This window comes from Bos taurus, chromosome 5 (genome assembly GCF_002263795.3).
Source record: "Bos taurus isolate L1 Dominette 01449 registration number 42190680 breed Hereford chromosome 5, ARS-UCD2.0, whole genome shotgun sequence".
Classification (NCBI taxonomy): Eukaryota; Metazoa; Chordata; class Mammalia; order Artiodactyla; family Bovidae; genus Bos; species Bos taurus.
This window is the reverse complement of record NC_037332.1, coordinates 94,018,022-94,040,198: the sequence shown is the minus strand read 5'-3', so window position 1 is coordinate 94,040,198 and position 22,177 is coordinate 94,018,022. Positions and strand designations below refer to the sequence as shown.

At 38.9% G+C, this 22,177-nt stretch overlaps 1 protein-coding gene and 1 non-coding gene across 3 annotated transcripts; both read left to right on the top strand.

Moving 5' to 3' along the window:
- Positions 1–265: 265 nt before the first annotated feature.
- On the top strand, positions 266–21,885 carry STRAP (serine/threonine kinase receptor associated protein). 2 transcript variants are annotated; one of them, XM_005206978.3, is made up of 10 exons: positions 266–686; positions 1,415–1,550; positions 9,229–9,310; positions 10,122–10,194; positions 12,369–12,465; positions 13,029–13,166; positions 16,739–16,875; positions 18,851–19,000; positions 19,390–19,452; positions 20,155–20,722. In XM_005206978.3, the coding sequence occupies exons 1-10, from the start codon at positions 575–577 to the stop codon at positions 20,214–20,216; spliced, it is 1,050 nt and encodes a 349-aa protein (XP_005207035.1). In that variant the 5' UTR covers positions 266–574; the 3' UTR covers positions 20,217–20,722. The 2 variants fall into 2 exon arrangements, with proteins under 2 accessions (XP_005207035.1, NP_001015567.1); NM_001015567.2 differs by having other exon boundaries at positions 295–686; positions 19,387–19,452; positions 20,155–21,885.
- LOC112446862 (small nucleolar RNA SNORA23) lies at positions 11,888–12,070 on the top strand. The gene has a single exon (XR_003034948.1). It is a non-coding gene; the product is annotated as a small nucleolar RNA SNORA23 (small nucleolar RNA).
- Positions 21,886–22,177: the final 292 nt, after the last annotated feature.

The window sequence follows — 22,177 nt, the reverse complement described above, 5'->3', positions numbered from 1 at the left end:
ATTTGGCAACTCTGCCCAGAAACTTCATGGCCACTGCCGTTCTAGAGTGAGAGCTCAGAGCTCCGCGCGCCGACTTTGAACCAGAGCCAAAAGCTCCGCCAGGAGCCGTGCGTACAGGCGTGGGGGCCAGCGTCAAGCGTTCACCATACGTGCTCTCGGGCCTGCGCGCTGCCGTCTTCGAGCCTCTATGCAGCTTCTGCCGGGCGAATCCGCCTTCCCGCCGCTTCGTCACTTCCGGCGGACGCTTAGCGTCATTGGTGTCGTCACTTCCTGCCGGTACCGGTGTGGACGGTACGGGTCGTGGCCGCCCGTTCTCCGCTTCTCCCCTTCCCCTACTCTCCTCCCTCCTTCCCTTTCCCTCCCTCGGCGGCGGTCGGTCGCCCGTCGCGGACTCCCTGACCCGTCCCTAACCCCTTCCTGACCTTGGGGCCGCCGGATTGGCCTTTTCCTGTGCCCTGGCCCAGCGTCAGTGTCGGGGCGGGGGCCTTGAAGAGCCGGAGGCGCTGCCACAGAGGAGAGAAAAGACTAGACGACCCCTCGGCTCTGCAGCGGGATCGCTCTGCTAGCAGCCGCCATGGCGATGAGGCAGACACCGCTCACCTGCTCCGGCCACACGCGGCCTGTGGTAGATCTGGCCTTCAGTGGCATCACGCCTTATGGCTATTTTCTAATCAGCGCTTGCAAAGGTGAGCGGGGCCGCTAGTCGGGCCCCTGATGGCCGAGGTCGGGCGGAAAGCGAACGAGGTTGGCATCCCCATTGCGGAACGAACTGCGGCTCTCGCAGCGTTTGAGGTTAGGGCCCCACGGCGGGCTGATGGGGAGAGGAGTAGTTGTTAGGGCTTCCGCAGCTGACGCCGAGAGGCTTTCCTAAGTAATGCCCCTAACGAAGGCTTCTCGTTTTACCTTTATTGCTATTTTTGGAAAAGCTGAACTGTGCGCTTGCCTAGACGTCCCGGCCAACAAACAGTGTAAATATCTCTCAAGGATTTAGCAGAATGCAGCAACTAGGCCAGGCCTTATTTTACGAAGACTTAGCATTCCTGTTATCTCATTGAATAGTCTTTTCTCGTGTGGAATTTTTCATTTCCGTTTTCCATCTTTCAAGTGGAAGCTATGTTTGATGGAAGCTGAGATTTATATTAAAAAGTTTGTCCAAAATAAGACACAAATCTAGATTGTTTTGACGCAGGTCAATCTTTTCAACTAGTTACAGATGCTTCCCAGAGAGAATGTGCAGCTGGGTTCCTCATTGAATTTATTTCTGAACGATCCTTAGTGACCCCAGTGAGTGAGAATAGTTCAGGCAACAAAAACTGTTTCCACTTTGTTTTTCAATATGATCGTTTTATGTTTGAGTCTTAGATTTTAAGTCCTCCGAACTTCTAAGTCACATGTCGTCTTCAATATTTTTTAGATGGTAAGCCTATGCTTCGCCAGGGAGATACAGGAGACTGGATTGGAACATTTTTGGGTCATAAGGGTGCCGTTTGGGGCGCAACATTGAATAAAGATGCCACCAAGGCAGCGACAGCCGCTGCAGATTTCACAGCGTAAGTGCAGCCAGAAATGGCCACCTTCGGAGTTCTCTGTGGATTGTGCTCTGAAATGATCAAAACGTCGTTAAAGGTTACTCGTGAAATTCTTACTACCATATGGAACACCCCGTGTTTGATCTCACCAGAATTCCGGCCTGATCCTTCTTGCTTCTTTCTCTTAAATGGTTCTCAAACTGTTCACAGAGACTCAAATGACTTCATTCTGTGTAAGGGTGAAATCTAAATTGTTGATTGTCCCCTTGCATCTAGATTATCATCATCTTTGTTGATTCCACCAGCAGAATGTCTGCTGATGCCATTATTTCTTACGCCACTGCCATCTTAGTTCAGGTCCCTACCACTAGTCGTTTCCCATCTGTTCATTCTCCCTGGTGCTGTCAGTTGTCTTCCTGAACACAAATATCAGGTCACCTCTCTAGCTAGTGCTTTTCCTGTCTTACCTGTGCTTTGTCAGTGATCCATGACCTTGGGTGTACATTATTAGAAGCTTTTAAAATACTCATATACATATTGGTCCGGGGGTGGAGGGGGGAGGTGGGCGGTAAAGTCCCCAACAACAGTTTATTTCCCTGCCAGAAGTTCTTCTAGGTGATTCTGATGTGCAGCCTTTAATCATCGGCCTAAAGGTTAAATTTCAGTTGTTGCCTCTTTAACACTTTGGCCCATCCTAATTCACCATCATCATCTGCACTGCACACCCCATGCCCCACAGTCTGGTTACACTCATTGTTGCCAGAATGGACCTTACTTACTCTGATTTTTGCCTTTTGAATATATTATTAAGCTGACTTGCCAATGACCCACTTTCCCGTCTGCTCATGTGTATCATATCTTATATAACCTTGGTACCTCTACTTCCTAATGTTTGTGACTTAGCAGACACCTAAATGTTTTAAGGAAGACGGTGTCAAGGATTATTGTACATGCAGTAAACTGTTAGAGTTGAGAGTCTTGAGAGAGAAAGTGGTTTTTAAAAATTGTTTTTTTAAACAGAATTTTACACTAAGGAGCAATTGTAAATGTGTTTGTTGTGCCTTTGTATTAAGCAAATTAAACATACTAGGCTTATTATGAAAAAAATAAAGGCAGATTGATTGAGGTGGTGAATACATGACTGTGTATTTGTTGAAACTTGTAGAGCTCTATGGCGTGGAGTGAGTTTTACAATACATACTTTTTTTGTTGTTAAATAGAATTTTTAAATAAACAGGGAGATACAATCCCATGCTGATGTGGGATTAAATTTGAGATGATGAGAGATCAGTAAGAAAAGTTACAATGTCAATTTGAACTTTTTTCTTTGCCTTCAAAGAATAGATGTTGTTAGGTTTATGCATAACCATTGTAAGGGTTTGTGCTCTGCCCTGTTGTGAGTCTATGCAATTCTGATAAAATAAGGAACTGCTTGGTTTTATGTAAATCCTTTAATGTCAAATGTTGCTTTAGAGGTTGGCATGCATGCTTATAATGTGACAGACTCCTTTGTTAATTATGGGATGTGAAAAATAGGAAGTAAAAGTGATTCTCATACAAGGAAGATTTGTGGAGGACTGGAAGGTGAGGGTGTCCATTCCCTCTTTTTGCTCGCACTGTTGGCTGTGTTAAAATTCTGACTCTTACAGTACTTATTGACTTATGTGTTGTTGCTTCTTGAGGCCATGGGCCATGCCTTATATTTTTTTGTATACCTTGCTTGTTCAGCACTTTGTCAAACAAATAACTTAAGGAAGTTTCTGAAGCAGAAGGACTAAGAACGGATGAATTACAGATCTTGGTTTTGTTTCTGAGACATTTATGTCTCCTGTGGGTTCAACCTATTTTTTTTTCCTTCAGTTTCTCCTAAGTTTATTTTTTGCTGAGTCCATTAGGAACATTGTCACTGGGAGAGAATGTCATTGGTTTCATAACAGAGATAGAAAATTGGAATTAACAACTCTGCGACCCTAGGGACCGTAGCCTGCCAGGTTCTCCTGTCCGTGGAATTCTCCAAACAAGAATACTGGAGTGGGCTGCCATTTCCTTCTCCAGGAGATTTCAGATATTTGTTAGGTGGATTTTTAAAATATCATTATTGAAACTAGGTCCTCAGGTTGTTAAGTTAATAGTTAATAAAGTGATATTTTAAATTTGATTAGGTAAAATGTAACAAGATCTTAGACACTACAGACATTAGCGTTAAAATAGACGATCTTTTAAATTGCTTTTCTGGAGAGATTCATTTCTGTTCATCTCAGTTCTGTGTTATCTGGCTCAAACATGAGTGCTAATAATATGAGCAAAATGCTCTGTCTTCTCTTGCCTGATGGACAGTCTTGCTCTGATCTGAGACTTGAGCAGAAGCTTGTTAGTAATGATACCCATCTCTGTAAAATCTGTGAAGACCTGATGTACATTTGACAAATTTTAATGCCAGGGAAAAAAAAACGAAATGCATTAGACAGAAATTACTGCTCATGTGATAATTACTCTGAAATGGAGAGAGAAAAAGGTGTGAAAAATACGGCACTTTAAATATTTAACAGAGTTCTGAAAAGAGTAGTCAGGATTTTATCTTGCTGCTAGAGGCACAGTTATCTTTGTTTTTAGGTCACTAACAGCATTAATAACCCAAGTCATAGTTTTGAGGACGTTTCTCTGTATAGGTATTCAGTGTTGTTTTGGGGCTTTCTTAACATTTCAGGTCTTAGTGTCTGTGTTTACACGGGGTTATTAAAATCATGAATGCTGGGGCCAGATTGTGTTTGAACCCTGGCTCTATCCTTTAATAGCTCTGTGATCTTGCGAACTTTATTTAACCTCTCTTTTTCACAGTTTCATCATCTATAAAAGTGAGAATAGCAATAGTGCCTACCTCTTGTCGTGAATGGCTTCCCTTGTGGCTCAGCTGGTAAAGAATCTGCCCGCAATGTGGGAGACCTGGGTTCAGTCCCTGCATTGGGAAGATCCCCTGGAGAAGGGAAAGACTACTCACTCAAGTATTCTGGCCTGGAGAATTTCATGGAATGTGTAGTCCATGGGGTCGCAAAGAGTCGGACACAACTGATCAACTTTCATTCGTTGTGAATATTAAATGAGTTGATATGTTTATATTTAGAATATTACCTGAAATCTAGTACACATGTAAATGTTAACGTGTAAGGTAACACTGATAGCTACCACCCCAATAGACCAAAATCATGTGTTCTTTTGGAACATCTGTGGCTAAAGCCAAGAAATCTTTGGGTTTCATGCAAGGAAGTTCTAGTAGATCTAAGTAGCAGGAGGGAATACTTTTGGGTTTTTTCCCTCTCAGTTCAGGCTTTCAGATGCCATGATGTAGTGGGAAAGATGTAAGCATTTGCATTAAGCAGGCCTGAGTTCAGGCTTCCCTGGTGACTTAGTGGAACCTGCCTGCCAATGCAGGAGACGTAGGTTCCATCCCAGAGTCAGGAAGATCCCCTGGAGAAGGAGATGGCTACCCACTCCAGTATTCTTGCCTGGGAAATCCCATGGACAGAGGATCCTGGTGGGTTATAGTCCATGGGGTTGCAAAAGAGTCAGATACAGCTTAGCAACTAAATAACAACAAGGCCTCAGTTCATGTGCTAGCCATACTTGGTATTTTCAGTTTGATCATGAGATGTTCCTTAAACCTCTTGTTTCATATTTGTCAAATGAATGTAAGCCAAGCGTGGTTTGGGGGCAAATCAGCGATTTTTTTCCACTTACATGCCTGAATATAGCCTTGTGTCTGTTGCATAGCAGATGCTTGGTTAGTGGGAACTGAGACTTGACCCTCGTTTGCTGTGTGTCTGTCTGTGAAGTGTGGGGATGTGTGCATCCTTTCTTTGTATTCTCATTTAATGACCTATGTGGGCTCTGCTATTATGGAACTTGACCCAATAAAGAAGAGCTCCTTAGTGTAATTTTAGGTGTCATGATTATCTAAAGGAGAATTTTGTCCATTTTTCTTATAGACAAAGTATATTCAGCAGGGCTGGTCCGTGAGTCGGTTTGGAATGTTATCTTGAGGTAATTTGGGCAGGCAAGTCAGCTGAAACTATCCCTGAAACGCCATTCTCTTTATATCTTTTAATTCGTCTTTTAATTCATAGAGCTAATGTTACCACCACATCTCCTTATCCTCTTTTTTTTTTTTCCCTCTTGTAAAAAGCCAATAGGAAGAGCTAATTTTTCTCTGAATAAGGTTCTCAATAAATCGAAGGTGCTCGTGTCTCCTTTTTGATGGCTTGGCTGTCCTGTTACGACAGGCAGTCATTTTCCCGAAATAGCTTAATTTTTTGTTAAGGCCTTAAAGAAGTATGTTAAGCAGCCCCTTTTTTGAGACTGCTAAGTCCTTTCTCAGAATATGAAAAGTATTGAACAGACAGCATTGATCATATGCAAAAAACTGGGGACATAAGAGGTATCACTAGTTTAGGGAGATGGCAGGTACATCTTGAGTTGTACAGAAATGAATGCTACAGGATTAGCTGTTGAGAGGGTATTGTTAATGATGTTTCATTAACCATCTTCCTTTATGGACCCTTCCTGCCATTTCTCTCAGGGGAGCTCTATGGAGGATGTCCTTTCCCTTGCTTTGATTTGATCCCTGTAGCCAGCTAGTTAATAACCAGTTTCTTGCCCGGAGTTTAGGTTATTCCAGATTTCTTTTAGAATTCTAAGCTGTTTTTAGGACTATTATTGGGAATAATGGAAATGTGCCAAAGTTAGTACAAGTGACTAGAACATGCTCTATTGGAGAGGGTGGCACTCGATTTTACTTGTGTATCTAGGTGGGAGGAACGCGAGTGTAGATATATTGGCCCTCTGGATGGTACTAGTGCAGTCGCTCCAGTTCTTGCTTCTGGTACAATGAATGGACATGATCTAAGCAGAATAATTAGATTTTGGGGAGTTTGGTGAAGATGATTGAATATCCTTGAAATTAATATCTCTAAGGACAACGCCCAGTTTCTTTGAGACTCGAGAGTATGTGAATAGGATAGAGATTTCAAATACATTTGATATTTTCTTCACTTTTGATGTGCTTATTCGTTCAGTCGTGTCCAACTCTTTGCAACCCCATGGACTATAGCCTGCCAGATTCCTTTGTCCATGGAGATTCTCCAGGCAAGAATACTGGAGTGGTTTACCAGACCCTTCTCCAGGAGATCTTCCCGACCCAGGGATCGAACCTAGGTCTCCTGCATTGCAGGTGGATTCTGTACCATCTGAGCCACCTCGGAAGCTCTTTGATGCCTTCTGTTATTATAGCAGTCTAATCTATGTGAACTCTTATCACTGATTTCCCTGTGATTAAGAGTAAACATGTGGACAAAACTAAAAGTAAAGTAAAATTAAACAGTATAAGCTGAGTTCTGTGGAAGAACAGAAAGGAATGGTTGATGGAAGTGAGAAAAACAGAAGGTTTAGTGAAAAAATAGCATTAGTGATGAACCCTGAGGATGAGTAGAACTATGATAGCTGAGAATGTAAAGTTTGTTGTTGCTTAGTTGCTAAGTTGTGTCCAATTCTTGTTGCAATCCCTTTGTCCATGGGATTTCCCAGGCAAGAATACTGGAGTGGTTGCTATTTCCTTCTCCAAGGAGGGCCTTTCTGACCCAGGGATTGAACCCTTGTCTCCTGCATTGGCAAGTGGCTTCATTACCACTGAACCACCAGGGAACCCTAAGATTATAAAAATACAGACTAAGTAGAACACTATGAGCAAAGACAGAGGAGCCATGGCTTGTTTGAGGGATTGTTTATAATCTGATGTGACTAGACTCAGAGAAATAATGCAAAATGAGGTTGGGAAAGTAGGGTTTGACCAGAGAGTTGAATTGGAAATGGGAAAGGGTGGAATAGGTTTCCTTTGCAAAGAGAAATTAGTATTTGAGAGTTTAGTAGCAATACCACTCACAGTTGACATTGTTTCTCTGAGCATACTGTTACACTTCTCTACAATGTTTCCATTTTTTCCCAGGGTGTATTTCTCAGTTCAGTTCAGTGCTTTAGTAGCTCAGTCCTGTCGGACTCTTTGCGACCCCATGAATTGCAGCACGCCAGGCCTCCCTGTCCATCACCAACTCCCGGAGTTCACTCAGACTCACGTCCATCGAGTCAGTGATGCCATCCAGCCATCTCATCCTCTGTTGTCCCCTTCTCCTTCTGCCCCCAATCCCTCCCAGCATCAGAGTCTTTTCCAATGAGTCAACTCTTCGCATGAGGTGGCCAAAGTACTGGAGTTTCAGCTTTAGCATGCTCTTTAAGGCTACTGGTTTTGATGCTTAGATTTTCTGGACTTTCTGACATAAATTGTGTGGTTTTTGTTTGTGTCTCTATAGCCATGTGTGTTTGTATTTTATTTCTTTTCTTTTTTTTTTTTTAATTTATTTATTTGACTGCATGGGGCTGGGTCCTAGTTGAGGCCCTCCGGACCTTCATTATGTCGTGCAGTATCTTTCATTGTGGCTCACTGACTTAGTTGCTCCCCGCCTTTTGGGATCTTAATTCCCTGCCCAGGGATGGAGTCCATGTCCCCTGCATTGCCAGGCAGATTCTTAACCATTGGGCCACCAGGGAAGTCCCTTAATTGTATTTCTTAAACATAATATTGTTTGTGTGTGTGTATATATATATATATTTTCTTTTTTTCCCCCCCTCAGCTAAAGCTAACACTACTGAGGCAAGAACTTTGGGATCATTTTTTTTTCCTCCCTTTTGTGCCTCCCTTTTGTCTCCCTTTTCTCCCTTTTGAGTCTTGAGTGACATACTTGATATGTTTATTCTATGTTTAATGAGTGAAGAAAAAATACTCCTTGCTTTCTCTGTTTTTCTTTTGTTTTCTCTGTTGCATTGTTCACTTTATTCCTAAAAATAAATGTCAATTACATTAGAATGGAATTTTTAGAATAATTATTATGAAGCATAGCTTGTTCCTCATAACAGTTTCTTTTTGCCATGTGGAAGGTTTTCTTGTTTATTTTTCAATCACCTCTTCGGATCTAAAATGAATTTTTTCTTCTTTATTGTTCAAGCTTTTTTATTTGGGGGAACTTCTTAACAGTATTTCTGTGAACTATTATTTAATCATTATCCCCCAGCATACATATACATACGTATGTGTGTATAGACACACAATCACACGTATACTTTGGGTTGGGATGGGTTTGTTGGAAAACCTACAATTGAGAGATTTGAAAACCTATAATTAAAATCTTCAACATTAGCATTATGTAATCAAAGGCTGATACTTTGTGTGGAGGTTAATTGGACTAGGATTTGAAAATATAAGTCAACTCTGAGGGAGAAATGGGAGAGTATTTTTTTCTCTACTGTTTTGATTTAAAATTTTATGTAATCTCTTTCTCCTAAGTATTTATTGTTTTTCATCTCGTTTCTCGTGTATATGAGAGTATAGACGAAAAAATTGGAAAGGAGAAACTGAATTGGTTAAAATACTTGCGGTGGTGTTATAAGAATATTATGGCTACAGGCTAAAAGGAAAGTAAGGATTTATGGTTCATGGATCTTATTTACTTAAATTTGATCTTTTTCATTGTCAAAATTATATTGCTGTATCATTTTTAGTTATAATACGTTTATATAACATCTCAAATAACTCATTTGGTAACTAATTATCAAAATTACCATGTTTGTCTTCTACTTTTTTATGTTTTACTTTTAGCAAAGTATGGGATGCTGTCTCAGGAGATGAATTGATGACCCTGGCTCATAAACACATTGTCAAGACGGTGGATTTTACGCAGGTATTAGAAAGTGGAATTTGTTTTAGGGAGTTATATTGCTGTTATTATAGGATATGTCTGTGGTTTTATATTTGATTGGTTTGTATTTAGTTCATGTTTGGTTTTGTGGGGGTGTATTTTGTGTATGCTGGTTACATTTGATTTGACTTTAGATTAAACTATACACCTTTACAGTTAACTCTTGAATGACAGTTTGAACTGTACGGGTCCACTTAACATGAATCTTCTTCAGTGGTAAATTCTGCAGTATTTCACAGGCGGTAGTTGGTTGAATCTTTGGACATGGGGGAACTGAGTGGGGGGCGGACCACATATATAGAGGACTGACTGTAACTGATAATGTGGATCTTCCACTGTGTGGAGGGTGGTGCCTTAATCCCTGAGTTGTTTAAGTCAACTGTATTTTTTCTTGGTTGATCCTATGAGATTTTTAAGAACCCTGGAACTCTTATATCAACAATAGTAACAAACATCTGAAAAACCCAAGTAATGTTTCCCAGTGACTTAGAAGGGAGAGAATAAATTTGAGATCATCACAGTCATGCTACTCAGTAGGCAGCGGGATCAGAGCCAGCTGAGAGAAGCCATGTGGTTGGTGGTGTGACATTTGAACTGGGAAGCTTACAGGATTTGGCAATTATGAGAAAGATAAATGCTCTATAGTATTTTCTCAGGAATAATTGATCTGTGTGCATCTCTTTGTGATCTCTGTGAGCTTTATTTGCATTTTATGTAGTGTTGAAGAAGCTGCAAAGAGATATAACTATTAAAGTAGTTAATCTAATACCATTTTACTTGTATGTGTTTTCAGGATAGTAATTACTTGTTAACTGGGGGACAGGATAAACTGTTACGCATATATGACTTGAACAAACCTGAAGCAGGTAATTTTAATTCATATGTATTTGTGGTTTTGTTTTCTTTTAATTTAAATAACTTTTCCTGATTAAAGGAATTCATGTTCAATACTCAAATTAGGAAAATGTAGTCACAAAGAAAAAATTAAATTTTAATCTACCATCCAGTCCGTTCCCCACCTCTGTCATGTGGGGTCTTTTATTCCCCTGACCAGGGATCAAACTCACACCCCCTGTATTGGAAGCTTGACCACTGGACCACCAGGAAAGTCTTATCATCCAGTATTATTAATTAATGTCTTTCGTTTTTGGTTCATGTTTTTCCAGTCTTTTTTCTTTTTTTTAATGCAGTTTTTTTTAATGGATTTTTTTTTTTTACACTATTTAAAGAAAAAAATATATCCTGATAAACTTTTATTATGACACTAAGTCTTAAAAGGCACATAACAGTGTTAACTGCTTTTTGGTTAGAAGGAGTGGTTATTATCTGTAGAAGGTGAGAAGGGTAAGAATTCTCAATGTATATACATACTTAGATTTTTGAACCACATGGGTATATAAGCTATTCAGAAGAATGCTGAAAATCTGTAGTAATTTTTTCATGTCTTTGAATACTCTATATTCATTCTTTCTAATGACTATATGACTTTCCATTCTATGGATAAGTGAACTAACCAATCTCCTATTATGGCCTACTTGGGCTATTTACAAATTTTCAAGATTATAAGCAGTGTTAGGCTAAACATCCTTATAGTTGCAAATATTCCACAATTGTTTCTGTAGCATATCTACATAGAAATAGAATTGTTGGGACAAAAAGGAGATATACTTGGAAGCCATAAATAGATATTACCAAAGAGGCCACCAGTGAAGTATAAAAATGTACCTATAGCCAACCTATTCTAGCAAACACTAACTAGCTTTATCTCTGCCAGTTTAATAGAAAAATTCTTATTAATGGGAACTTGAAAAATAATTCATGAGGTTAAAATTCTGTCGAATACCATTTTAATTTACTTTTGTGGACTAATAAAGCACCTGTTCATTCTATTACTGGTTTTAAAATTTATTCTAATTTGTCATTTGCTTTTCCATTTTGTTAGTAAGGTTTGTGGTATACACATTTTTAATAATTGGATGGTGAAATCTGACATTTCCTCTATAAATTCTCTCAGTGCACAGAAGTTGTAAGAGATACATTTTCTTCCCTAGTCCATATCATCATCTCCATTTTACAGTATTTCAGTGCTTTCCTAATCACATGCTGCATATTTTAAAAGCAACTAAAATATGAGAAAAAGTTTTATTTATTATATATTAATTGGGTTCTTAAATTTTGTGTTGTGGGCATAGTTTATTCATAAGTCAGTAAGCTTTAGAAGTTTATAACAAAGTCAAAGTTACGTTGGAAGTTAAGCAATTATCCTCGAGATACCTTTTCTAAAGGTATTTCTAAGGTGAGGAAACAAACTGCATTTATCTTTATTCTCCTTTGGTACCTGGGAATTAATAACTTTATGCAGAAACAGCAGACTACTCTGACCTCACCAAATCAGTGTACCTTCTGACTCAGCAAGATAGTTCAAAGCTCAGGCAGTTAGCTTTTGTCTTCTTTTCCCTTTCTCAAAGCTGCCTTTGAAAGTGACTCTTCCACTGTCTCGCATTAGAAAGAAGAGCTTTTACCCATCAGACACCAGATGAGAAACTGCAGGGGATGGCTGCTATAACGTGTGCACGGTGTTCATCTGTGTCTGGTAGCATGTCTGTCTGCGTTTTGCATTCAGTTCTTGCTATTCACACAAACATCATGCAGCCGAAGAGTGAGTTGGGATCATAGTACTGGTCTAGTGTTGTCTCTTTGGACCTGTCCACCACTGGCCAGCCTCCAAATTCCCACACACAAAACTTTGGGAATAGAGATTGTCCCTTCGGGGAATTTAATGTACGATACCTGTAGTAACTTTTTCTTTTAAGTGATGGTGCAGGGCGGGGGGAGCAACTTTAAATGTTTCGATTGTTTAACTCTGAGGTGTAATAACTATTGTTAATCCCAGTTTACCAGTGAAGAAATGTAGCCTTCAAAAGGTTAAGTGGTTTGCCCAAAGTTAAAGTTGTGTTGAATGGTATTGCCTGCAACATCTGCTTTTGCCCAGACGTAGCAAGTGTATTAACAATTGTATTTTAAATTGTTTTATCTGAAGAACCTAAGGAAATCAGTGGTCACACCTCTGGTATTAAAAAGGCTTTGTGGTGCAGTGAGGATAAACAGATCCTTTCAGCGGATGATAAAACTGTTCGGTGAGTAGTTTTTCTTTAATAATTTAAAGTTGAAAACATGTTTGACCTTGGAGCTTATAGTTCAGTTTCCTGTAACTGTCATGTAGGAAGAAGTTGTCTGAACATTACAACTGTGGCTGCATCTGGGTCACATTTTTTTGGAGCTGTCTGTTACAAACATAGAGTGGGATTCACAAGACTTAATTAAAACTGTTGACATCTTTATAAGCAGGTGCTCTTAACCTGGGTGAGTGGACTGGCTGGCCATAGGGTGTTAGAGTGGAAGAACCATTATTTAAAGCAGTGTTGAAATTGATTAGATTAGGAGATGTATCTTAATAGCATAAGCATTTGGGAGGTATATTTAAAGTATTAGTTTTGACTTTACCAACAAGATACCAAATAATTTGATGTTTTATGCCAAAGCCACATTTCTCAGTATCATCTGTAATTTGTGAGTTGGAATGGAGGTTGTTTTACTACAGTTGTGGTTATTTTTTCATTGGTTAATCTGCAGTTGTAATTTAAGCTGTAAGTATTTTTCTTAAGTGAGTAAATACCACCTTCTTTTCTTTTTTATGCAGCCTTTGGGATCATGCTACTATGACGGAAGTGAAATCTCTAAATTTTAATATGTCCGTTAGCAGTATGGAATACATTCCTGAGGGAGAGATTTTGGTAATAACTTATGGACGATCTATTGCTTTTCATAGTGCAGTAAGGTATGTCTGAGGAGTATCTTCATTTTCTTTTCTGGTAACAAAGGGGCAGTTTAGTGTACTTAACATTTGCAAGGCGTGTACTGAGGTATTTAATGCTTTTAAAGGCAAATCTTGGCCTATGTAACATAATATGGAGGAAGATTGTTTCCATACCTAATAATAGTGAGTTTTTTGAAAATTTGGTAGACTTTAATCAGAAGAATTAATCAAATTAATTTCCAGGTGTTTGGGACATTTATTGGTAAAATTTAACAATTTTTAATGTATGTTTTTCTTTAAAGATCCCTAGATTGATGCTATAATTTATATTATTCATTACTCTAAAACCTCTGTAATCTTGATTCTGCCATTTCACTTTAAAATTACAGAAAAATTAGTGATTTTTCTTTTTGTTTCCAAATAGGGCATAGATTTAATGAATTCTTTAAAAGTAGACTTAATTTTTGTGATTATAAATATATTAAATGCTTACGTTGGAAATTTAGAAAATAAAATTTTAAAAAACTTGGGTATAATCCTATAGCCATAGAACCAGAAAGTTACTGGTAGCTGTGTTTTTTGCTAGTCTTTTTTTCTTTGGGGGGAGTATGTGTTTGTATGTGTTTTTTTCTTTAGTTACTAGGATCCTAATAAGTATAATTTTCATTTTTTTATTCTAAGATCCTCTTAGCCATTAAAATTCTTTGGAAACATTTTTACTAGGTGTATTATTATAGAGTCTGAGTGAGTGAGTGAAAGTCACTCAGTCGTGTCAGACTCTTTGCAACCCTGTGGACTATACAGTCCTTGGAATTCTCCAAGCCAGAATACTGGAGTGGGTAGCTGTTCCATTCTCCAGGGGATCTTCCCAGCCCAGGAATCGAACGTAGGTCTCCCGCATTGCAGTCAGATTCTTTACCATCTGAACCACCAGGGAGGCATAGAGTCTACCATGTCACACATTAGTTCCCCTGTTTTAACTGTGCAGTGAGATTTATGATCACATCTCTTGCATGTTTCTTCACAAGAGAATCCTGTCAGTAGAGTTACCAGTTCAGAGGTCAGGAGTGTCCCGGCTGGCGCAGTCTGCAGCCTGTGTGCAGCTTTGTCACCTTCCCCTGCCTGCCCATCCTGGCCCTGGACAAGTGCTTCCCACATACTGCACCTCTCTCGGGTGGGTAAAATCACAGAGGAACATGAGGGGATAACAACAGAAGATGCTGTTGGAATAGTTGGGATCAACAATTTTTCACAGGAATCTTTGGGAGATGTTTAGTCTGCCTGAAGTTGGAACAAGGTTGAACAGACAAGATGAGCAGGTGCTTTGGAAAGTGTGAAAACTACTAGTGAGCTCTGTTCTCCTCTCTCAGGAGAAGTAAGTGAAATTAGTGAAGCTCTTGCAGAAAAGCCAGGACTTGTCAACAGATCTTGTTATGAAGATGATGGCCACACTGAGTAACTCTTCAGAATTAAATGAACTGATGGGTGAAGAAGCATGTGAGAAATACAGAAAATCTATTGAGGAGTAAAAATGGAACCCCTGAAAAAACTAGTTTAAATAAACAAAACAGAGGGTAGGCATGTGTTTAAAGTTCTTAGTGTACATACCACATATTTGATTTCCATAAAGAATGTACCACATTATATTCTGACCAGCAGTCCTGACCTTTTCTCTGTAAAGGGCCACTTGCAGAGCTGAGCTTCACTGAACAGCTGAAGAAATGAGAAGGCAATCAAGATGGAGATGAGCAATTAAGAATGCTAGAGAGTTCACACACACATACACACACACACACACACACACACACACACAGTGAATTGATAATGGAATGTTATTGCCCAAAACCATTAAATTGTGCAGCTGAGTTCATTGGTTGCTTCTGGACTTGGGCAGCGTGCAGCCCTGCTGTAGAACCTTGCCTGAAGTGGTGGTGGTGGAGGTTTGCTGGCCTATTAAATATTCTGCCATTTAAGCCAGAAAGTTGTTATTCAGTGATCTGTGTAAGTCATGACTTTGATTTTCATGCTTTGTAGTGTGTGATGATGGGAGTAGGATGGCAGCATTTCCGAGTTGAAATGCTCTAATGTTTTGTGTTGGAAGCCTTTCAGGGTTTTTAGGGTTAGACTGGAAAAGAGCTGATGCCCAAACTCATTGATGTTCAGGGGAAGTTGCTGTTAACGCATTGATTTTTATTACGTAGCTATAGTCTCAGATTTAGTTATTATCTTATAGCCTGATAATTAAAAACTGAGTCATTTTGAGCAGTTTTATATTTCACAGCATTAAAGCTTTTTCCTTTGCAGAAAGTTAAAAGTTCTCAGCAGCTGAAAATAGTATACAAATAATCCTTTATATTAGTTAATTACTTGCTGTAAAAACTTCTTCTATTTACCAAGTATGTTTGTCCTGGAAAAATTAAATAATGCAGAGTTAAATTTTTTTTTTTTTTTCAAAGTAAAAATCCTAGTACATTAGCCATACTGTTTTCATTAACCAACCTAATCATTTCCAGGAAGGCATTCACTGCACAAAATGGATATCCCTCTATGGAAGGGGCTGTGTATTTTGGGTATGAATTTCGCTTGGGCATAGTAGGCTTCTGTTTTGTTTTTTTTTCCCCCTAATATTATTTAGATGTGTTTTTGTTTGTTGTTTTTCCTCTTTTAAAAATTATAGTTGACTTATAAGACTTAATTTCTACTTTACAGCAAAGTGATTCAGTCATACATATACATTCTTTTTTATATTCTTTTCCATTAAAGATTTATCACAGGATATTGAGTATATTTCTCTCTGCTGTACAGTAGGGCCTGGTTCACCCATTCTCTGTATAATGATTTGCATCTGCTGACTCCAGACTCCCACTCTACCCCTACCCCATCCCTTGGCAACCATGAGTCCATTCTGCCTGTGGGTCTGTTCTGTAGATAAGTTCGTTTGTGTCATATTTTAAGTTCCACATTTGTGACGTCTTATGACATTTGTCTTTTTCTGACTTACTTCACTTAGTATAAGTTCCACCTGTGTTGCTGCAAGTGACATTATTCATTTTTGTGGTTGAGTAGTATTTTGTATGTATGTACCACATCTTCATTATCCGTCCATTGGTGACCATTTAGTTTCCAAGTCTTGGCTGTTGTAAACAGTGATGCTATGAACATAGGGATGCCTGTATCTTTTTGAATTATAGTTTTGTGTGGATACATGCCCAGGAGTGGGATTGCTGGATCATAATGGCAACTGTATTTTTAGCTTTTTGAGGAACCTCCATACTATTTTTCATAATGGCTTTACCAACTTACATTCCCACCAACAGTGTATAAGCATTCCCTTATTTCCACACCTAGAGGGGTTTGTTTTTTTAGCAGCACTTTGTTGTTCAGTCACTGCGTTGTGTCTGACTCTTTTCGACCCTGTGGACTGTAGCCTGCCACGCTCCTCTGTCCCCCTCACATATGTCAGTACGTTTGAATAACTGGATATTGTATTATTCCTTAAGTTTTAGAATTTAGGAACATTTTAAATGTAACATTTCCTCATATTATTTATGAAATATTCAAAACTTATAAATGTTGTTTAATTTTTTTTCTAGTTTGGACCCAATTAAATCCTTTGAAGCTCCTGCAACCATCAATTCTGCATCTCTTCATCCTGAGAAAGAATTTGTTGTTGCAGGTGGTGAAGATTTTAAACTTTATAAGTATGATTATAATAGTGGAGAAGAATTAGGTAAGTTGTCTTTTTTTTTTTCTTAAGATTATATAGGTACCTTGATCAAAGGTTAGGTTTCAGTGATTAACACCTTAGTTAGCCAATGTTTTTTAGCTCCTACTTGGTTTCTAGGACTTCCCTTGTGGCTCAGTTGGTAAAGCGTCTGCGTATAATGCAGGAGAGTTGGGTTCTATCCCTGGGTTGGGAAGATCCTCTGGAGAAGGAAATGGCAACCCACTCCAGTACTCTTGCCTGGAAAATCCCACGGATGGAGGAGCGTGGTAAAGAGGGGTCGAAAAGAGTCGGACACGACTCACTGCACTGCATTGCACTTCACTCACTTGGTTTCTAGCTATCCTGCTTTATAATGAACTTAAGCTTGTTAGAATTGTACACAGAGAATAAAACACAATTTTGTTTTGTTTCTTTGGGAAAACTGATGGATTGTGTTGGGTAAATATAACCTCAGTGAATACACTAAATAGAATCTATTTTAATTGTTCAGTGTTCATAATTTACTGGTTGAATATTAAGTGACTTAAACTGAGATTCTTTCCCATTGTTTTTATTTAATGTCACTTTTCAAGTTTTAGATGTTTGGCCACATGTTTTATTTTCTGAAGAAGAGAAAGTAAATTATTTGCTGGTATCTGAGGTTGCAATTCGTGAATATAGAACCTTGGACGCAGACATTCTTATTTCAAAATCTCAAATTCTTTCTACTCTTATGATAATTTTTTATATTCATGGTAACACAGTTATGGTATTCCCTGAGAGAAGCTAGTGCATGAATGTCTTTGAATTGAGAGGACATGGAGACAGAATAAGAACTGCTGCCACTGCTGCTAAGTGACTTCAGTCGTGTCCGACTCTGTGCGACCCCATAGATGGCAGCCTACCAGGCTGCCCCGTCCCTGGGATTCTCCAGGCAAAAACACTGGAGTGGGTTGCCATTTCCTTCTCCAATGCATGAAAGTGAAAAGTGAAAGTGAAGTAGTTCAGTCGTGTCCGACTTTTAGCGACCCCACAGACTGCAGCCCACCAGGCTCCTCTGTCCATGGGATTTTCCAGGCAAGAGTACTGGATTGGGGTGCCATTGCCTTCTCCGGAATAAGAACATTGGTCTAATAAACAGTTTCGAAAACTGGTAAGGTGATGAGGCATTAGAAAGTAAGTGAAAAAAGTTTGGAAATAAGGATATGCCTTAAACAGAATAACACCACTACTAATGTGTACATTTTCTCATTAAACTCTATATAGGATAGGTATTGATCCTTTATCTTCATAGTCTGTGATAGGAGAGTATGAGAGGCAGAGTGTGTAAAAGAGCTCCATCTGGTGGTTCTCTGTAGTCATAGTAAGAATTGCTTCCCTGGTAAATAGTGAGTTTAGGATTTGAAAATGGGGATTGAATTGATAAACTTTAGACTTGCTTTCCGTAGACTTGAAGGTGGGGTGTCATTTACCTCCCTTTCTTTATCTTTTTTTTTGGTTTATTTTAAAAGAGATTTCTAGATGTCTGTTTAAAATGTATTGTTTTTGGCTGTGCTGTGTGCAGCCTTTTCATCTAGTTGTGACAAGCAGGGGTCTTCTCTGGTTGCGGTGCTTGGGCTTCTCATACTGATCTCTCTCCTTACAGAATACAATCTCAGTAGTTGTGGCTTGTGGGCCCTAGGGCTTTGGCTCAGTAATTGAGACACACAGCTTAGGTGCCCTGCTGCATGTGGAATCTTCCCAGACCAGGCATCAAACTCATATCCTCTGCTTTTCGCAGGCAGGATTCTTAAGCACTGGACCATCATGGAAGTCTCCTTTATCTTTATTGGAACATGAAGTCTTGTTTTTTTGTTTTGTTTATGATGAGAATCACTTTAGTTTTAATTCGGTATAGTTCTTTGACTTTGCCCTCAGGAATTTCACATCTTCTCTAGTGTATCAATACTTAATGTCCTGTTTAAGTATTAAATTATCTAATACCCCTTCTCTTTCTCAGAATCCTACAAAGGACACTTTGGTCCTATTCACTGTGTGAGGTTTAGTCCTGATGGAGAACTCTATGCCAGTGGTTCTGAAGATGGAACATTGAGACTGTGGCAAACTGTGGTTGGAAAAACATATGGCCTTTGGAAATGTGTGCTTCCTGGTAAGAATTTTTATTCATAATTTTGTATCATTTTTCATTATTGATTCTGTCTCTGTTTCTGTCTTCTTTAGAATAAGGTTTAAGCAAAGAGTAGCCTGATGAATAAATCATCCATTAATCTCTGAATAATACTACTTATTGATCCTTACTAGTACATTTAGACATGTTTTTAATAAAGATATTGTTATTGATCCCAAGTAGTTATAGTTTGGGTCTAAAAGTCTGAATCTGAAAGATATACTATTTTAGAATTACAGTTATTAGAAAAGGTGTTTTGTAGTTTATTGCTTGCCATAGTCTTGGTGTACTCTTCTTAGTTGTTAAAATACTAGAACTTGCTCATGACATTGTAATTCATGTACTCATCATTGCTTTTCTTTTCATAGAAGAAGATAGTGGTGAGCTGGCAAAGCCCAAGATCAATTTTCCAGAGACAGCGGAAGAGGAGCTAGGTAAATACTAACATTTAACTTCTATAGGGTCCTGGAGGATGGAAAATTGAGGTATTAGTTAACTCATTGACAAAATGTATTTAATGTAAGCGTATACTTATAGGAAGTTTAAATATATGTATATTTATATATACATATAAATACATAAAAGATAAATCATTTTAAATACTTACTGCATGGTACTAGCCACGGAGATGTGTCATGGAGATGACTGATATGGTTACTCTTAAAGATCTTAGAGTTTGACTTAGGAGGCAGATGCTAAAATAGACTGTTGTAGTTGTAATTTTTACTTAACACTTGTTAAGCACCAAGTGCTCTTTCCCAAATATAGAATTATAAATTGTAATGTGCTCTGATCAAATATAATATTGATTGAAATTCAAATCAATAAAAGGGAGCCAGATCTTCAAAAATCTGACTTTAATTCAGTGTCTACTAGACAGTTGAAGTCACTGAAAATGTAGCCCAAACGAGAGCCCCCCTGGAGTAGAAGAGCTTGCTGGGAAATGGTCAAGTCTTTCCTCACTGCTTCTTAGTGGCCTGGGTTCATCGTTCGTGGCTTGTGCACTGTTCTCTTTTGCTTCCCCTCACCAGCACACTTGAAAAACTTTTTCATTTATTCCTTAACTCACAGAAATATAGAGTGGCTTCTTCCCTTCCTTAAGTCGACTAATGTGACTTCCTGTTTTTGAATTGTAGAAGAAATTGCTTCAGAGAATTCAGATTCCATCTATAGTTCAACTCCTGAAGTTAAGGCCTGAGCATCAGGCAAATGCCACAGACAGTACACAACTGAATGGACTAAAACAAGCGGAGAAAAGCGTCAGCCTTCAGAGTTACTCTCTGCTTACAGCAACATGAGCAGTAAATAATGAGGAATATGAATTAGCTCCAGTGCTGGAACTAACCTACTTGGTGATACCTATGAATGAGAACACAAGAGTATCCGCTAAAAGCAGGTGGAGTTATGCTCTTATAATGTGATGATCTGTTGTCTTTTTAATGAATATGTGTAAGCCAACATCCAATTTCTCTTATTACAATTAGATTTCTTGTAGCTGTTTATGTTATTATGAAGAGGGAAAATATATTGGCCTATTTTTCTGACTTGTCCCTTAAAAGCAGAAAGCTGGTTTTTTTTTTTTTGCTTTAGTTATAAAGAAGAAGGAATACATGATAAAGTAACAGTTTGATTTCTCTTTTATTGTACACTGCTTCTGAACATCTAATTGTTTTTAGTTGTCTCAATAAAATGGCTCTAAAACAATGCTGTGTGTGTTTCTTGGGGAAGTTGATAAATTTGAGTAGTTGGGATGTTTTGGCTGTGCCAGGTCTTGGCTGTGGCACTTGGGATCATTTTTTCAGTTGCAAATGCAGGCTCCTAGTTGTAGCACGTGGGATCTAGTTTCCTGACCGGGGATTGAACCCGGGCCCCCTGCACTGGGAGTGTGGAGTCTTAGCCACTGGACCCCTGGGGAAGTCCCCATAGATTGTAGTTTTATAAATGGAAATGGCCAGAAAGTTTTTCTGTATCATATCAAGAGACCACCCAGGTAAAGAATCTGTAGTGAACAGAAATTGTTTCCTGATTTTGAAATTCAGTTACTTGCACTGAATTTTTGAAGTCTTCATGTGCTTTGGTAGAGTTTTATATACCTTTCTCCCTGCTAGATAGGACAGAAATGCTTGAACTGCCTTTTAAGAAAACTTTCAGAAAAATAAAAATGACTTATTTAAATGATAGGTACTTACTATAAGAAAAAAAAAGTTAAGAATTAGCAGAAAGATAGAAAAATCACGCAAAATCCCAGTAACCCCTAAAATCTGTTAAAATTGATCACTGCACGTTAGTATACCTTTGCGTGTATATATACAGGTAGAAGAGATTTTATAAAAATGGGGGAGAATTGTAGTCCTGCATTGTTTGTTTCACTACCATTTTAAGTTCAGGTGACAGTCCAGAAGCCCTTTTACCAACCTTCTAATAAAATGGATCAACTGAGTTTAGATTTGTGATACATTTATTTTTTAATAATATGGGAGGACTACTGAACTTGTTTGGAAATACTTCTGACAAATGAATAATATCTGCCTAATTGCTTTTTCTCTCTTTGTTTATCTTGTGACTGATCCTTGATAACTTTCCTTAAAAGAATAACCAACCCCAAAATAAGTCTTTGAGGATTTCTGGTAACTGGAAGAAAGCACAGTAGGCTGTGACTGCCTTAGAGGTTCGAGAGAGGTGTGTTGCGGAAAGTCAACTGATGGTCCACACAGGGTCGCCTGGGTGGGGGAGGTTGGAGGAGGGTGTATTTTCTCATCAGCTTGCCACATGCCTGATCCTTTGCAGCAGCAGTATTCTCAGTGTACCACAGATTCTAATCATACTCTGACTTACTGTAAATAAAGCTGAGCTTTATATGCACCAGACTGGAATTTTGAAATTGACTGGTAATTTGTGAAGTTCATGACCAAAGAGAATTTCTTCTGGAAATGGCAACCCACTCCAGCGTTCTTACCTGGAGAATCCCAGGGATGGGAGAGCCTGGTGGGCTCCCGTCTCTGGGGTCGCACAGTCGGACACGACTGAAGCGACTTAGCAGCAGCAGGTTTCCTAAAGGTCTAAAGGCCCTTTATTACCATCCCTGGGTGGCAGATAGCTTGAAATCTCTAAAAGTTTAAGTATGGAAGCAGCCTAGGTGTCCATCAACAGATGAATAGA